Source organism: Callospermophilus lateralis, chromosome 10 (genome assembly GCF_048772815.1).
Source record: "Callospermophilus lateralis isolate mCalLat2 chromosome 10, mCalLat2.hap1, whole genome shotgun sequence".
In the NCBI taxonomy this organism is placed as follows: domain Eukaryota; kingdom Metazoa; phylum Chordata; class Mammalia; order Rodentia; family Sciuridae; genus Callospermophilus; species Callospermophilus lateralis.
Genome location: NC_135314.1, coordinates 65,693,741 through 65,707,015, shown reverse-complemented (window position 1 = coordinate 65,707,015; position 13,275 = coordinate 65,693,741). Strand labels below are relative to the sequence as shown.

General features: G+C 40.0%; 1 protein-coding gene across 15 annotated transcripts in view; it reads left to right on the top strand.

Moving 5' to 3' along the window:
- Positions 1-3,286: 3,286 nt before the first annotated feature.
- Positions 3,287-13,275, top strand: part of Phldb2 (pleckstrin homology like domain family B member 2) — a 105,148-nt gene continuing 95,159 nt past the window's right edge. For 14 of the 15 annotated variants that reach the window (XM_076869085.2, XM_076869082.2, XM_076869076.2 and 11 more), the window contains exon 1: positions 3,287-3,362. In XM_076869085.2, coding sequence (XP_076725200.2) covers positions 3,296-3,362 — 67 coding nt within the window. In that variant the 5' untranslated portion in view covers positions 3,287-3,295. Of the gene's footprint in view, positions 3,363-12,184; positions 12,275-13,275 lie in introns of those variants that run through there. The other variant, XM_076869075.2, reaches the window with a different exon arrangement.

Genomic DNA, 13,275 nt, shown 5'->3' with positions numbered 1-13,275 from the left:
GAAAGGAGACAACATAGATAAAACACTGGCATCTAAGTACTAAATAAAATGGCTATTGTTATTCTCCAGTCTTTCGCAGTGTTCTGCTCTTACCTCTGTCAATATTCCTTTTCTCAGACCTCAATCTTTTATTTAAAGACTAAATTTTAGAGCAGTTTTAAGTTTACTGCAAAACTGAGCAATTACAGATGTTTTCCATACACCCCCCTCCCCACGTGCATCATCTTCCTCTTCATCGACTTCCGCATCAGAGTCTACGTTTGTTATCATTGATGAATCTACTGTTGTTCCATCAAAATCACCCAAGTCTATGATTTACTTGGGAGGTCACTCTTGGTCTGCACATCCTATGGCTTTGGACAAATGCATGATGACATGGACCCACCATTATAGTATCATACAGAATATTTTCACTCACCTAAAAGTCGTCTGTGAAGCTCCCTTTTAATAACAGTTTTATTGATATATAATTTATAAACCACACAGTTTACTCATTTAAAGTGTAAAGTTCAATGGTTTTCATATATAGATCCACTTACCAGAATCTAGTTCTTCGACATTTTCATTACCCCCAAAAGAAACTACATCCACTATCCTTCCTCTACCTCTCCCCCACCCCAAGTAATGGGTCACTACTAGTCCACCTTCCATGTCTATAGATTTGCCTATTCTAGACAGTTCATATAAATGAAACTGTGCACTCCAGAGCTCCCAAATGAGTTTCTGGCTTTCATTTGGGCATCCCACAGCTTTCATGTGCCCAATATTCTCCTCAGATTCAGGAATGCCCCAGGAGATGACGTGGTCCTATCGCCATATGGACTCCTAGTTGTTGACACATACTAGGCCAGATATTTTCTCAGTTCCTTCTCATAATGACTTTAAGGTGAAGTATTTTCATTTCCATTTTACAAATGAGCTAGATGCTAAGGAAGACTGGGTTATCGAAAGTCACAAAACCTGTAATGTACATTACCCCATGATGTGACCATCTCCAGTTCCCATCTCCAGTTCAAATGCTGAAACCATATCAGGATTTGTTTAAACTGTTCCTGATGTATTAAGGAAAATGGATTTTAATGGTAGCAGAATTGGAGGTAGAAAGACCAGTTACAGGTGTATACAAAATTTCAGAGGAGAGATGTCAATAAACACTTAAACTAGGACATTTTGTTAAGAGAGCAAGGCATACACTGTGATGTATGTGAGAGGCAAACTCATCAGGCCAGTATGATGTATTGAAACTGGCAGGTGGGAACAGGGGAAAGTCTGATGTAATTTGGGTAAGTGATTGACGATGGGATCATTTTCTACAAATAGAAATACAGGAAATGGAGCCAATGTGTAATGAAAAGGGAAACTCAATTTTGAACCTATCAAGTTGGAATATATCTATAGTATATATTTATATACTTTACATATGTAGAGTATGTAAGTACAGAGTATCCAAGTATCCAAGTATAGAGATATAGACTTAAAGAATGTAGATTATGAGAAATTTGTTTTTTTCTCAAAATGGGAGAAAGTGAGCTAAGCTACCACATTCCTCTTCAGCTGCATCCCCAGCCTTTTTTATTTTGAGACATGGTCTTGCTAAGTGTTCAGGCTCACCTCAAACTTTCAATCCTCCTACCTTAGCCTCCCAAGTCACTGGGATTATAGGTGTGTGCCACCACACCTAGCAGATATCAAGAATTCTTAAACTCAAAACTTAAACTCAAAATGGTCAAATAAACTAGTTACTTCTCTCAGTAAAATATACAAATAGGTAATAAACACATGAAAAATGCTGAACATTGTTATCTGTTGGGGAAATGCCTATCAGTTTCACAATATGATACCACTCCACACCCACTAAGATGGCTATGATGAAAAACAGATAAAATCAAGTACTGTAACCAATATTCTTCTCCATAATATGGGATTATGTAAAAGCTAAAAGAAACAAAAATGACAAAACACCTAAGAGGGTGGCTGGTAAATAATAAGGATAGGATGAAAAATAGAAAATGAACAACAAAAACCCCAAGCAAATACAGCCAGTCCAAGAAACTGGTCCCTCTTTCATTCTATGCTTTGTCTATCACAGTAGTACAGCAGTTCTCCTTTGTATAAGTTTTCAATTTCCATGGTTTCAGTGTCCCACAGTCAACCTTATTCTGAAAATATAAATAGAAAATTCCAGAAATAAAAAATTTATAAGTTTTAAACTGCGTGCTCTCTGTGTAGCATGAGGAAATCTCATACCATCCTGCTTCATTCTGCTTGGGACATAAATCATTCTTTGTCCACTGTATACATAGGGTATGTGCTACCCACTTGTTAATCACTTAGCAGTTATCTCAGATATCAAATTGACTGTCACTGTATTGCAGTGCTTATATTCAAGTAACCCTTATTTTACTTAGTAAAGGCCCCATAAAGCAAAAGTATTGATGCTGGCAATGGATAAATATGTATAATACATATATATATATATATATATATATATATATATATATATATATTTACATTTAAAGTGTAAAGTTCAACCATTGAACTTTACACTTTAAATGAGTAAACTGTATGGTTTATAAATTATATATCAATAAAACTGTATATATATATATATATATATATATATATATATATATATATATAATGATATGCCAAAGACAGACCACAAAATGCTCCTTTTAAGTGGAAAGTGAATGTTCTTGATCAAATAAGCAAGCAAAAAAATCATATGTTGAAGTTTCTGAAAGATCTATAATATGTTATTTCTATACACAGAAAAAAACCCAATCACATAAATTTTATTATACGCTTCCATTTTTATTAGTTACTATTAATCATCTACTATGCCTAATTTATAAATTAAACTTTATCATAGATACAGGAAAAACATAGTATGCATAGGGTTCAATACTCTCTGCAGTTTCAGACATCCATTAGGATTGATAAAAGGGATCTTCTATCCTTATTTGTTGGAGTTTGTTTGTTTGTTTGTTTAATCTGTAAACATTCCATCTAAAAATGTGCTTTTGTTGGTGGTGATGGTGGTGGTGTTTAAGTTTCATCATTCTAAAGGAGAGTTAGCAGTGAGATAACAGAGATATCTGTTTTTCAACTTCAAAAGGAGTGCGTGTTTCCCAGATATTCAACATCTGTGTTCAACAGATGAAGCTCAGTTGACCTTCAGTATTCAGAAATCACTTCTGCTTTCAGCTTTCTGATCATGGTGCCTCTCTTTTCTTGCCAAATACAGACTGGTATCAGCCCCAGTGTCTCCTTTGAGAATCAGCACAACACCCTGATGGAAGAGGAAGATACCCAGAGAGAGGAGCCCAAGGAAGATGGAGTTGGTGATGCACAACATTTTGGTGAGAACTCTCTCAGTATGTACTTCATTCCCAGAGATTTTAAGCACATATTTACAAGTATCTACTCCACAATACATACTAGGAATGAGCTGGCATTTTTCAGTACAAATTCAGGAGTCCAGCAAGTACCAGGAAGAGCCTGAGGCTGGCAATCCCTGCCCAGAGCTCCAGTCACCAGCTCCCCCATAGGCACTGCTCCATATCTCACTGAAGTCATGCTGAGGGGACTGGAAGATGAAAGCAGCTGGTGTGAAGTGGTCTTTTCCAGTGGCTCATTGGTCATTTAGAAAGCAAAGCCCACATAAAATGAGTGGGATGGCATGCACAAAGATAGATCCCAAGTTTTTAGGCTGTAACAGATCCTCCTGTTTCCTCCCAGGAGGGACAAGGCTCCAACTTGACTGCTTCCAATTCATAGGTGCGTGGTGCTGAAGTCTTTGCAAAATGTTTGCTGACAATCAAACAGAATAAATGGATTTATAAATTGTGTATTTTCTTTATTATTTTTTATTATATATAAGATGAACAAGTAAGTAGGAGGCTCAGGGATATGCTGGGGATCTGATTTCAGCCAAATTTATTAGTCTTTCCCTATGATCAGCTGATTCTGCCCTGCAGCATCCTCTCCTAATAAGGAGGGTGATTTCGAAGTAAGTTTAATTTTTCACTTACTCATTATGCTACGTTCTAGACACAAAGAGTAAAAATAGAAAGCTCCTATGTAAGGGTTCTCCAGAAAACCAGAAACATATATTCTATATTCACACACACACACACACACACACACACACACACACACACACACAGATTGATTTTTGAGGAATTGTCTTACTCTGTTGTGGGCAGTCCATAGAGCCTGTGTATCTCCAGCACACATGAAAAGTAAAAGAGAAAATTTGAAATGACAATGAAAATACTTTGGCACCTGATTAAAACTGGGCATGGAGCTGGGCAAAGCTTTCTGGAGGGGTGATTCCTGTATTAACAATTGCTGGGTAAACTGTGGTTATGAAGGAAGAGGTGAATGAGTGTGACACACACGAATAACTGTGAGTCGTTTGTTGAGATTGAAATGTTTTCTCCTTGTAGAAAGAGGAGGGAAGAAAAGGTAAACTATTCGGAAGTAACCTGGCAAAACCGGATGATTTATTTTGTGTTGTTTGTTTTCTTGCTAAACTGAGGATTCCTGATTTATTTTATCCTAAAGTCCTTGAGGCGTCACTGAAGAATTCCAAGCATTGAAGTGATAAGATTAGATTTTCAGTATTCATGGTCAATTTATGTAATTATTCAACAAATATATTTTAAAAATATTTCTTTTTCAGTTGTAGTTGGACACAATATCTTTTATTTTATGTATTTATTTTTATGTGGTGCTGAGGATCAAACCCACGGTCTCACATGTGCTAGGTAAGGGCTCTACCACTGAGCCACAACCCCAGTCCTCAACAAATATTTTATTTTATAGTCTGCCACATACAACTTATTGCACTGGGAATATAAGGCGGAAAAATCCCTGCCCTCAAAAAGCTTAGAATTTTGTGGGAAAATGGAGAAGCTAATAAAATAATTGAAAATTTAATTAGTGCTGTTGAGACCAGAAACTTGATTTGGGAGCTGCCAATGTCTGGCTACTCCTGTTCCCCAGCCGTCACATCCAACCATAACACAAGCTTCGAGTATTGAGCCACTGATGAGCAACTCCTCTATTCCCCATCACTTCTCATGTTCAAATGCACAGGTTCTTGGGTTTGATGCTTCCAGACCCTTTTTCTAAGATATGGCTCTTCTACCTTCCTTTGCTTTGGGTAAATGGTGCTTACTACACACCCAATATCCCTCCATCCCCAGGCCTAAAAAGGATCCATCTCCCCATGATCCCTGGTCTTACTCATTGTCATCTTTTGCAGTGGGAGTTGAAAATATTATATAATCAATGAAAGTATAAAAGATAGGGAAAAGAGTATCATTGACAAATCTTTAAGAAGCAAAAAGGAGTAAGAATGTAGCTCAGTAGAAAGGCACTTGCCTAGCATGTACAGCACTCTGGGTTGAATCCTCAGCCCTTCAAAAAAAAAAAGAGGTAAAAGTTATAGGATTATATGATTTAGTTATGAATTAATAGGGATTAAGGAAGCATGAGGAACTAAATACATTTTTCAGATTTGGAGAGTTGGATATGAGGGTGATCTTTATAGAATCAAAGAATATAATAAAGAAAAAGCTGAATGATTTGGACATGTTGGGTCTGCCACGTCAAGGGATTTCCCTCTGGAGGTGTGCAATATGTGATCCCCACCCTCCTCCATGTGTTCCCCTTGGCCCTCCTTTCTTGTACTGAGGATTGTGGCAGTTGGAATGGAAAATAAGGGACTGCTATTTCCAATAGTACCAAAGCGTTCAACTCTTTACAAAGTCATTGAGGATTTAACCAGAAATACTCTTAGCAGCCCAGGAGAGCTAAAAGTCTTTTGAAAAGTAATTGCCAGTGAATTATTCATCAAGGGTAATGTTGCTCTCCACTGATATGGATCCTTCCAAATTGCCTGTGTAAAGAATTTTCCACCTGGATAGCCACTTTGATAACTTCTGCATGTGGGACAAAACTAGCTTTTGCAAGAGGAAAACAACAAACCACACTGGGACTTGTGTTGACATTGCTCATCAATGCTCACCAAATGTGAGGAGTGAGACTCTCCTAGGAAGTTTCCTTTTACCAGCACTTCAGTTGCATATGTGAAGTGGGGTGGCCTAAGGAGTTCCCCAGCCCTGGCCTGGGCATTTTTTTAGAGGAATCAGAAAAAAAGCCCCAGAAAGCTGGGCCAATAATCCTAGTGTGGACTTTAAACATACCTATATTTGCTTTTCAACTACCAAATTCACTTCAATATATGTAACTTTCCTCCTGTGTATTATTAGGTTAAGTTTTGTGTAAGGCTAACTCTAATATTGACACTGAAAATATACTAAGTAAATCCATATGCCCATGTTAAAGTTCTGAAGAGTCTTATATCACTCTTGGTAATGCTGATACGTTAAGAATTGAAATCTGGAAATAAAAAATAAGAGAAGGACACTTTAAATAGAGTTTCTTTGGGTTCTCATTTAGACAACACAGCAAGTGAATTTTTATCATCTTTAGGACATATTTATAACTCACAGAAATTCTTGGTTCATGAAGATAGCCAGAAATTCAAATGAGTCTACAAGAAATTGTACTAGTGATAAACATAACTACCTGTATCAGAAATAAATTCTTCCATCATCCATTTTGAACTCATTAGGGACTAACAATAAATCTCTACTTTCTTTTTATTTATTTATTTATTTTGTTTGGAGTTTATTTTTTTGACACTGGGGATCGAACCCAGGGATGCTTTACCAATGAGCTATCTTCCCAGTCGAATATTTATTTAGTGATACTGGGGATTGGACCCAGGGCACTTCGTCACTGAGCTACATTCCCCGCTCTTTTTATTTTTTATTTTGAGACAATGGGTCTCATTGAGTTGCTTATGCCTCACTAATTTTCTAAGACTGGTCTCAAACTTGTGATCCTCATGCCTCAGTCTCCCAGATTGCTGGGATTATAGATGTGTGTCACCATGCCCAGCATAAACGATGTTTTTATTAGTTGTATTCATAAATCCCTGATAGAACCAATGAAATTATCCCCATAATGTGGAAGAGTAAAAAAAAAGAAAAGAAAACAGGTCACATGCTGAACGCAGCAACACATGCTTATTATAATCCTAGACTCTGGCGGCTGAAACAGAAAGATGAAGGCCAGCTCAGTAATTTAGCAAGGCTCTAAACAACTTAACAAGATCTTGCTCAAAATAAAAAATTAAAAGGGCTGAGAATGTAGCTCATTGATTAAGTGACCCTGGATTCAATCCCCAGTAACCAAAATAAATAAATAAATAAATGAAATAAAAAGCTCACACAAGTAGGCCTGAAACTCTGGGGGCAATCATTTAATTGTATTGTCACTAAATTTCCACTCCAACACTTGACCCAACCATTTAAAGTTACCTGTTCTTTATTTATTTCTGTGAGAATTGCAGGATCTTTAACTTTGGAGTCACCATAAAATGAAAGAAAGAATACAGCCAGGAGTGGGAGGAGATTCAGTGTCTTACCTGGGGCTTTCGTGAACACAGTTGTTGGAGAGATTCCTTGTCTACCGTAGGAAACACCATCAGTATAGACTTTATTGGAGTCTCTAAATTTTATGGCAAAAGCTCATCTTTCCCTTTCTCTTTTTTTTTTTTCTAATTTGTTCTAATTAGTTATAAATGAAAGTAGAATGCATTTTGACACATCATACATAAATAGAGTATAACTTCTCATTCTTCTGGTTGTACATGATGTAGAATCACACAGGTCATATAATCATGTATGTACCTAGGGTAATAATGTCCGATTCATTCTACTATCCTTCCTACTCATCTTTCCCTTTCTTCCCAGCCTTATAGAATCAGGTTTTGCTTCCTGCACAGCCACTGGTTCTTCCGGTGTTTGTCAGGCAAGGAAGGGCCAGTGCAAATTTAGAGCAAGGAAATGACATAATTAAAATGGTATTAGACATGGAATCGAACATTCAAACCCCTGTCTCTCTGGTCTCCCCCAAGTCTGGCCTCAGCTAGTTAGGTCTTATCTCCTGCACCTCCCTTCTGTCTGCTCGGGCAGGCTGTATTACTCACATTTCACAGTCTTCCTTGGCTTTTCTGTCCTCCAGCATTGGTCACGTCATTTCCTCCACCTAGAAAGTCCTTTTCTTTCAATATGACAGTTATATATATTGTCTTCCTTGGTGGACTCACAGAGGCACACATACCCTTTTATCTGAAGTCATTTGTATTTTTTCTTTATAGTACATGTTATATTGTATTATCACATTCCAGTTATATATTTGGCAGTAAATTCCTCAAAGACAGGCACATCATTAAAATGCTTTCTTTTATCGCCATTTTCCCTGCATCTCACACATTATACAGAAATGAGCAGGTGCTTAGTAAATTGGCCTTTGTTTTAACTCTCCTCATGTTCTAAATTCTAATTCTGCTCTGAGTTGTCAGAAGCCTCTCAGGCAATGAGGTCCACATATATCTGACACATCAAATTTGCACCTCTATTCCTACCCCGGGTGGCTCAAAACACATGCTCATGCACATGTGCGCACAAGCACATATATTAAAACATCTTTTTTGAAATAAAGATATGAAATAAATGGGAGGATGGTAAAAGTCAGATAAAAAGAAAAATAAAGACTAACAGAAGAGAAGCTGAGATCCCTGCAGTATTGAGGAGCACTGCTGCAGAAGGGATTTTTCCCCCTCTATTTAAGCAGATAACTTACAAAGAAAACTCCTTGTTTTTAAGCTCTTTATGCAGGTAAAGAAGACCAATTCAAGATCCTCAAGTAATTAGAAAAGTGAGCCAGATAAAGACAGTGGAGGTAGGTTAATCCGAAGGACACACACATGCACAAATGCATACACACACTTACATACTCACACATCACACTTAGCATCCTTTCCCTGCCTGACTGCAAAATAAATTCACAGAAAAGATTGAGAACAAGGCACAAAGAGAGTGTTTTGATACAGAAATTAATCAGCTGTATAATTAGAGAGCCAGCCTTGTAAAAGTTTAAACATAAAGCAGCATGTGGGGATAATCATTAAACTTGTTAAGGAGACAAAGTTGAGGTATTTGCCTTTTTGTGTCCCTGGGAGGTTAAAGTGATTTCCATTGTAATTTTGGTTAATTTTCTCATATTCATTTGAATAGCTAATGTGTTGCTTATACTTCATCTATTTAAGTATATATTTGAGAACACAGAGTAAAATCCAAATATCCAGTAAGTTTTGGGAATAAAAATACATCTAAGATGTTTGAAAGGAGGAGAAAGCAACATCTTTATTACCATTTCACAATTATTGAATAACAAGTTTAACTGAGCCTCCTGAACATTAAGATACAAAGGGAAGCATTGGTTTACAGAGTTCTCCTTAACAATGGCTGCAAAGCCAATGTGAAAATGAAGATATTTTTTAAAATTTTTTTTTAGTTGTAGATGGACACAATACCTTTATTTTATTTATTTATTTTTATGGTGCTGAGGATCAAACCCAGTGTCTCACACATGCCAGGCAAGAGCTCTACCACTAACCCACAACCCCAACTCGAAAGAATATGTCTTTTTAATGGAGAAAAATTTACCCCACTACTAAATTATAAAAGGAGTGCACAATGTGGAACTCAACTTATGTAGGACAAAGTACAATGTCATGGTCAATGTCATCAACAAGAAACAGTTCCACAGAAGAATGACTGTGGTTGGAGACCATTCTTTTGATGGCACTATTAGTGCTATCTATCCCTGGGCAAAGAGTGGTACTGACATTATCACATTTTCCATAAAGGAGTTTGGAGAATAGCAATTTGTTTCTCAAAGAGGATAAGTAATGCACTCAAATGACTTGGCTGAGTTAGGTCCTTTGCCCAGCTCTGGTGATGGATTGGCAAGAAGAGAAGTCAAGGACAAAATTTAAAAACTGATGTGAGGATGATTTCTGTGACTAAAGGACTGAGGGAGGAATTTCAGTGGAAATTTTAAGTGTGAGAAGTTTAATAGGCATCCAAGTGGGCAGTTGCCAGGAGCCTGGAATTCAGGCTAGAGGTAAAATTTGGGAGTAATCAACATACAGATAGTATTTAATGCTATGAGATGAGATCCCCAAGGGACCAAGAATAGACAAGAGGTCCCAAGTTTGAACTCCATTGAAACAAATGAAACTTATAAGAAGCAGTGTAGTAGGGCACCCTCCTTCTTATCCAGTGGATAGGAAGAAAACCATGGAAATGTATAACAGAAGTCAAGTAAAAGTGATTCCAGAAGGAGAAAGTGATCAACTGCTAATTGCTTGAGTAAGATGAAGACCAAGAAACAATCTTTTATTGTTGTATCTTTTATAGTTTGATTTCAACAAGAACAATTGTAGGGACATAGTAGAAACAAAGCCTGACTGATGTAAATTGGAAGACAGAAGTTGAAGACAGCTTTTCTTAACAATTTGTTAATGGAGTTTTGCTGTAATTGAACAGGAAAAAAAGTGATAGGGGGAGTATGGGGGGGGGGCAAATGGCTGGCTGGAGGGGGAAGTGGACACAACAGAGTTTGTTTTTTAAGATGAGAAAAAATAACACATTTAAGTTGATGAGGATGATCCAATGAAAGGGGAAAATTTATATGTGTAAGAGAATTACTGGATTCTTTAACCACTGAATTGATCCTTGTATATTTCTGTAGGGCAAAAACTCAGAAAAGTTTAAAAAAAAATGTCCTATAAAATATCAAGCATTCTTGGGGCTGGGGTTGTGGCTCAGTGGTAGAGCGCTTGCCTAGCATGTGCGAGGCACTGGGTTCGATCCTCAGCACCACATAAAAATAAATATAATAAAGGCATTGTGTCCTTCTACAAATGAAAAAATATATTAAAGCATGCTTGTAGGTGAGGTACTTCATGAGATTATAAACTGGGCTTTTACTTGCTTAGATGACAAGCATATGAAATAAGCTATTTGTTAAGTGACTACTAAGTCTACTCACTGTGACAGGCACTTTGCATATAATATACAGAAGCTTATTAACCGCCCTGCAGCATTAATACCATTTTTACCAAGCTAGAAATTGTTTCTGGGAGCTAAATGACCTAAATGCCACACTGTCCTAGGTTGAATAGTTAGTTGAATAGTTTGTTGTGTTTTCTTGCGGTTGTAAGTTCCTCCAAGGCTGTTGTCTTTCATCCCTGTAACCCCAGAGACTGGCCCAGAATTTGGCAGCGAGTTGCATTCTCGCCTGCGGAGGTGGACCGTGGGCAGCTCTGGGTCCATTTTAATGCCTTCTGAGGACGCACCGCTGGAGGATGTTCACATCAGCATTGTTTTCATTGGTTACTGCCGCTCAGAAAAATGTCAGAAAATATAGAAACTTTAAGAGAAACGACTGCAAGGCAATCAGTATGAATGAATTTTAAACTCTCCAGACTCCAGCCCTTGCCTGAGGTCGTCCGACAGTCATTGCACAGCTGCTTTTCTGACGCATCAGGTAACCTACCCGGGGGCCAAATGTCTAGAGGAGGTGTGGTCACCTGGAGTTTCCCCAGCAGAAACTTCATCATCGGGTGAGGAAATCATCACTCCGGGACGTGTACTCTCCCGCCCTTCTTCCAGCTCATAAAGAAAGTCTGCCTCCAAAAGTCTGTACGACCTTGCGGTGAATTCGGCTTTGAAGGGTGGCGCCCAATGATCGGGCAGCAGTAAAAATCCCCGACAGCAAACTACCCTGGAGCAGCGAGGGTACCCTTCTACACTGCTGGATTCCTCGGTGCCTGCAGCTGTGCTTACGAAAGGGGGCCCGGGGCGCGGGACCCAGAGGCACGGAGCCCACCAACGCGGCCCGAGGGGGGGCATCAAGGCGTGGCGTGGCGCGCCAACTCTGCCTTCCTATCTCCTGTCGAGAGGACCTGGCTGCGCCTCCGCGCCAGGTGAGGAGAGGGCTGCGGTCCGCCGCGATCCAGGAGCTGTGCTGGTTCTGTTCTCCCGAGCGGCTCTTTGGGGACAATGCCTCCCCCGCCGTAGAGTTGGTCGCTGCCGTTTGCGCAGCGGAGGGTTGGGGGCGGAGAGGAGGCAGTGGCAGCCTGGACCGAGGAGGGGCGCGCTGACTGCGCAGCGCGAGTCTGGAGTGGCTGGCTTGCGCACAGTGGTGACTGGAGCTGCGTCCTGGCCAGGGCCGGGGCCGAGACTAGGGCCTGAGGGAGAGAGAAAGGGAGGGCGGGGGCAAGGGCCAGGCCACAGAGTGGCGGGGCCCGCAGAGAGCCGTAGCTCAGAAGAAAGATGAGACGGTGAGTAGGCGCCCAGGGCGCAGACTTTCTTTGCTTCTCTTGCAGTCAACAGGGACAAAAGCCCGGGCCAGGGTCGCTGGAGCCAGAGCTGTGCAACTTTAGGGTACTCGGAACCCCATTGTGTATGACTCTGGGGAACTGGGTGGACCTCCAGTTGAGGGAGTCGTGGAGAAGAGGTGAAGGCGATGATTCCAGAGTTACTGTAGGGAACAGGCGGGATTTAGGGGTGCCGGGGGCAACTTTTGCGGACAATTCTGGAATGTTGAAGAAGAGAGGGATGGTTCTTCTGGTTAGATCCTTTCGAGAGAGGGTCTGCAGCTGGATGGTGTGGGGAGTGGGATCCAGAAAATATCCCCCTCCCGGCTCCAAAGGTCTGGCTAGTTATGCTTGAGCCTCAGTCTTGAGTCTTTCCAACCGAGAGCCTCGGATACTAATTCGACTTTAGATCCCCGAAAAGTTTTATGATGCAGCAGTCTCTGCTCCCCTTAGAGATAGCGAGACTGGAAACCTTAAGGTACTTTTCAGTCCTCTGTTTCTCCAGCACCCTGTTCGGCGGGCAATAGTGAAATGTTTGTTGGTACATTTAATAACTTCGCACTAGCAATCATCACTTATTAAAGCGCTGAGGACCTGGCTAACTCCCGCCACCGCCAGGAAATTAAAAGGCTGACAGGCTGTCCCTCCCAGGGTTGGGGTTTCCTGTTTGAAAGAGCTTTGGACTGGGAACCTGCTTCCAGAGATTCCTCATTTACCTTTCATATGTAAAAGAAGGACTGACACTGTAGCTTTTTATGTGGATAATCTTGCGGGAGACTGGAAATCCTCTGGGCTAGCCTGGTCCTCTTTCCTAAAGTCTTCCTTCTGCTGCTCTTCGGAGTTGTAGGATGCTATGCTAGTCACAGCCAGGTGCAGTTGGGAGAGGATGAGAAGAGGCATTAAAATGTGGAGGCTTGTTAGTGTAAATATTTGAGAGCCACATTTCCTTCATTATATGGATGTAT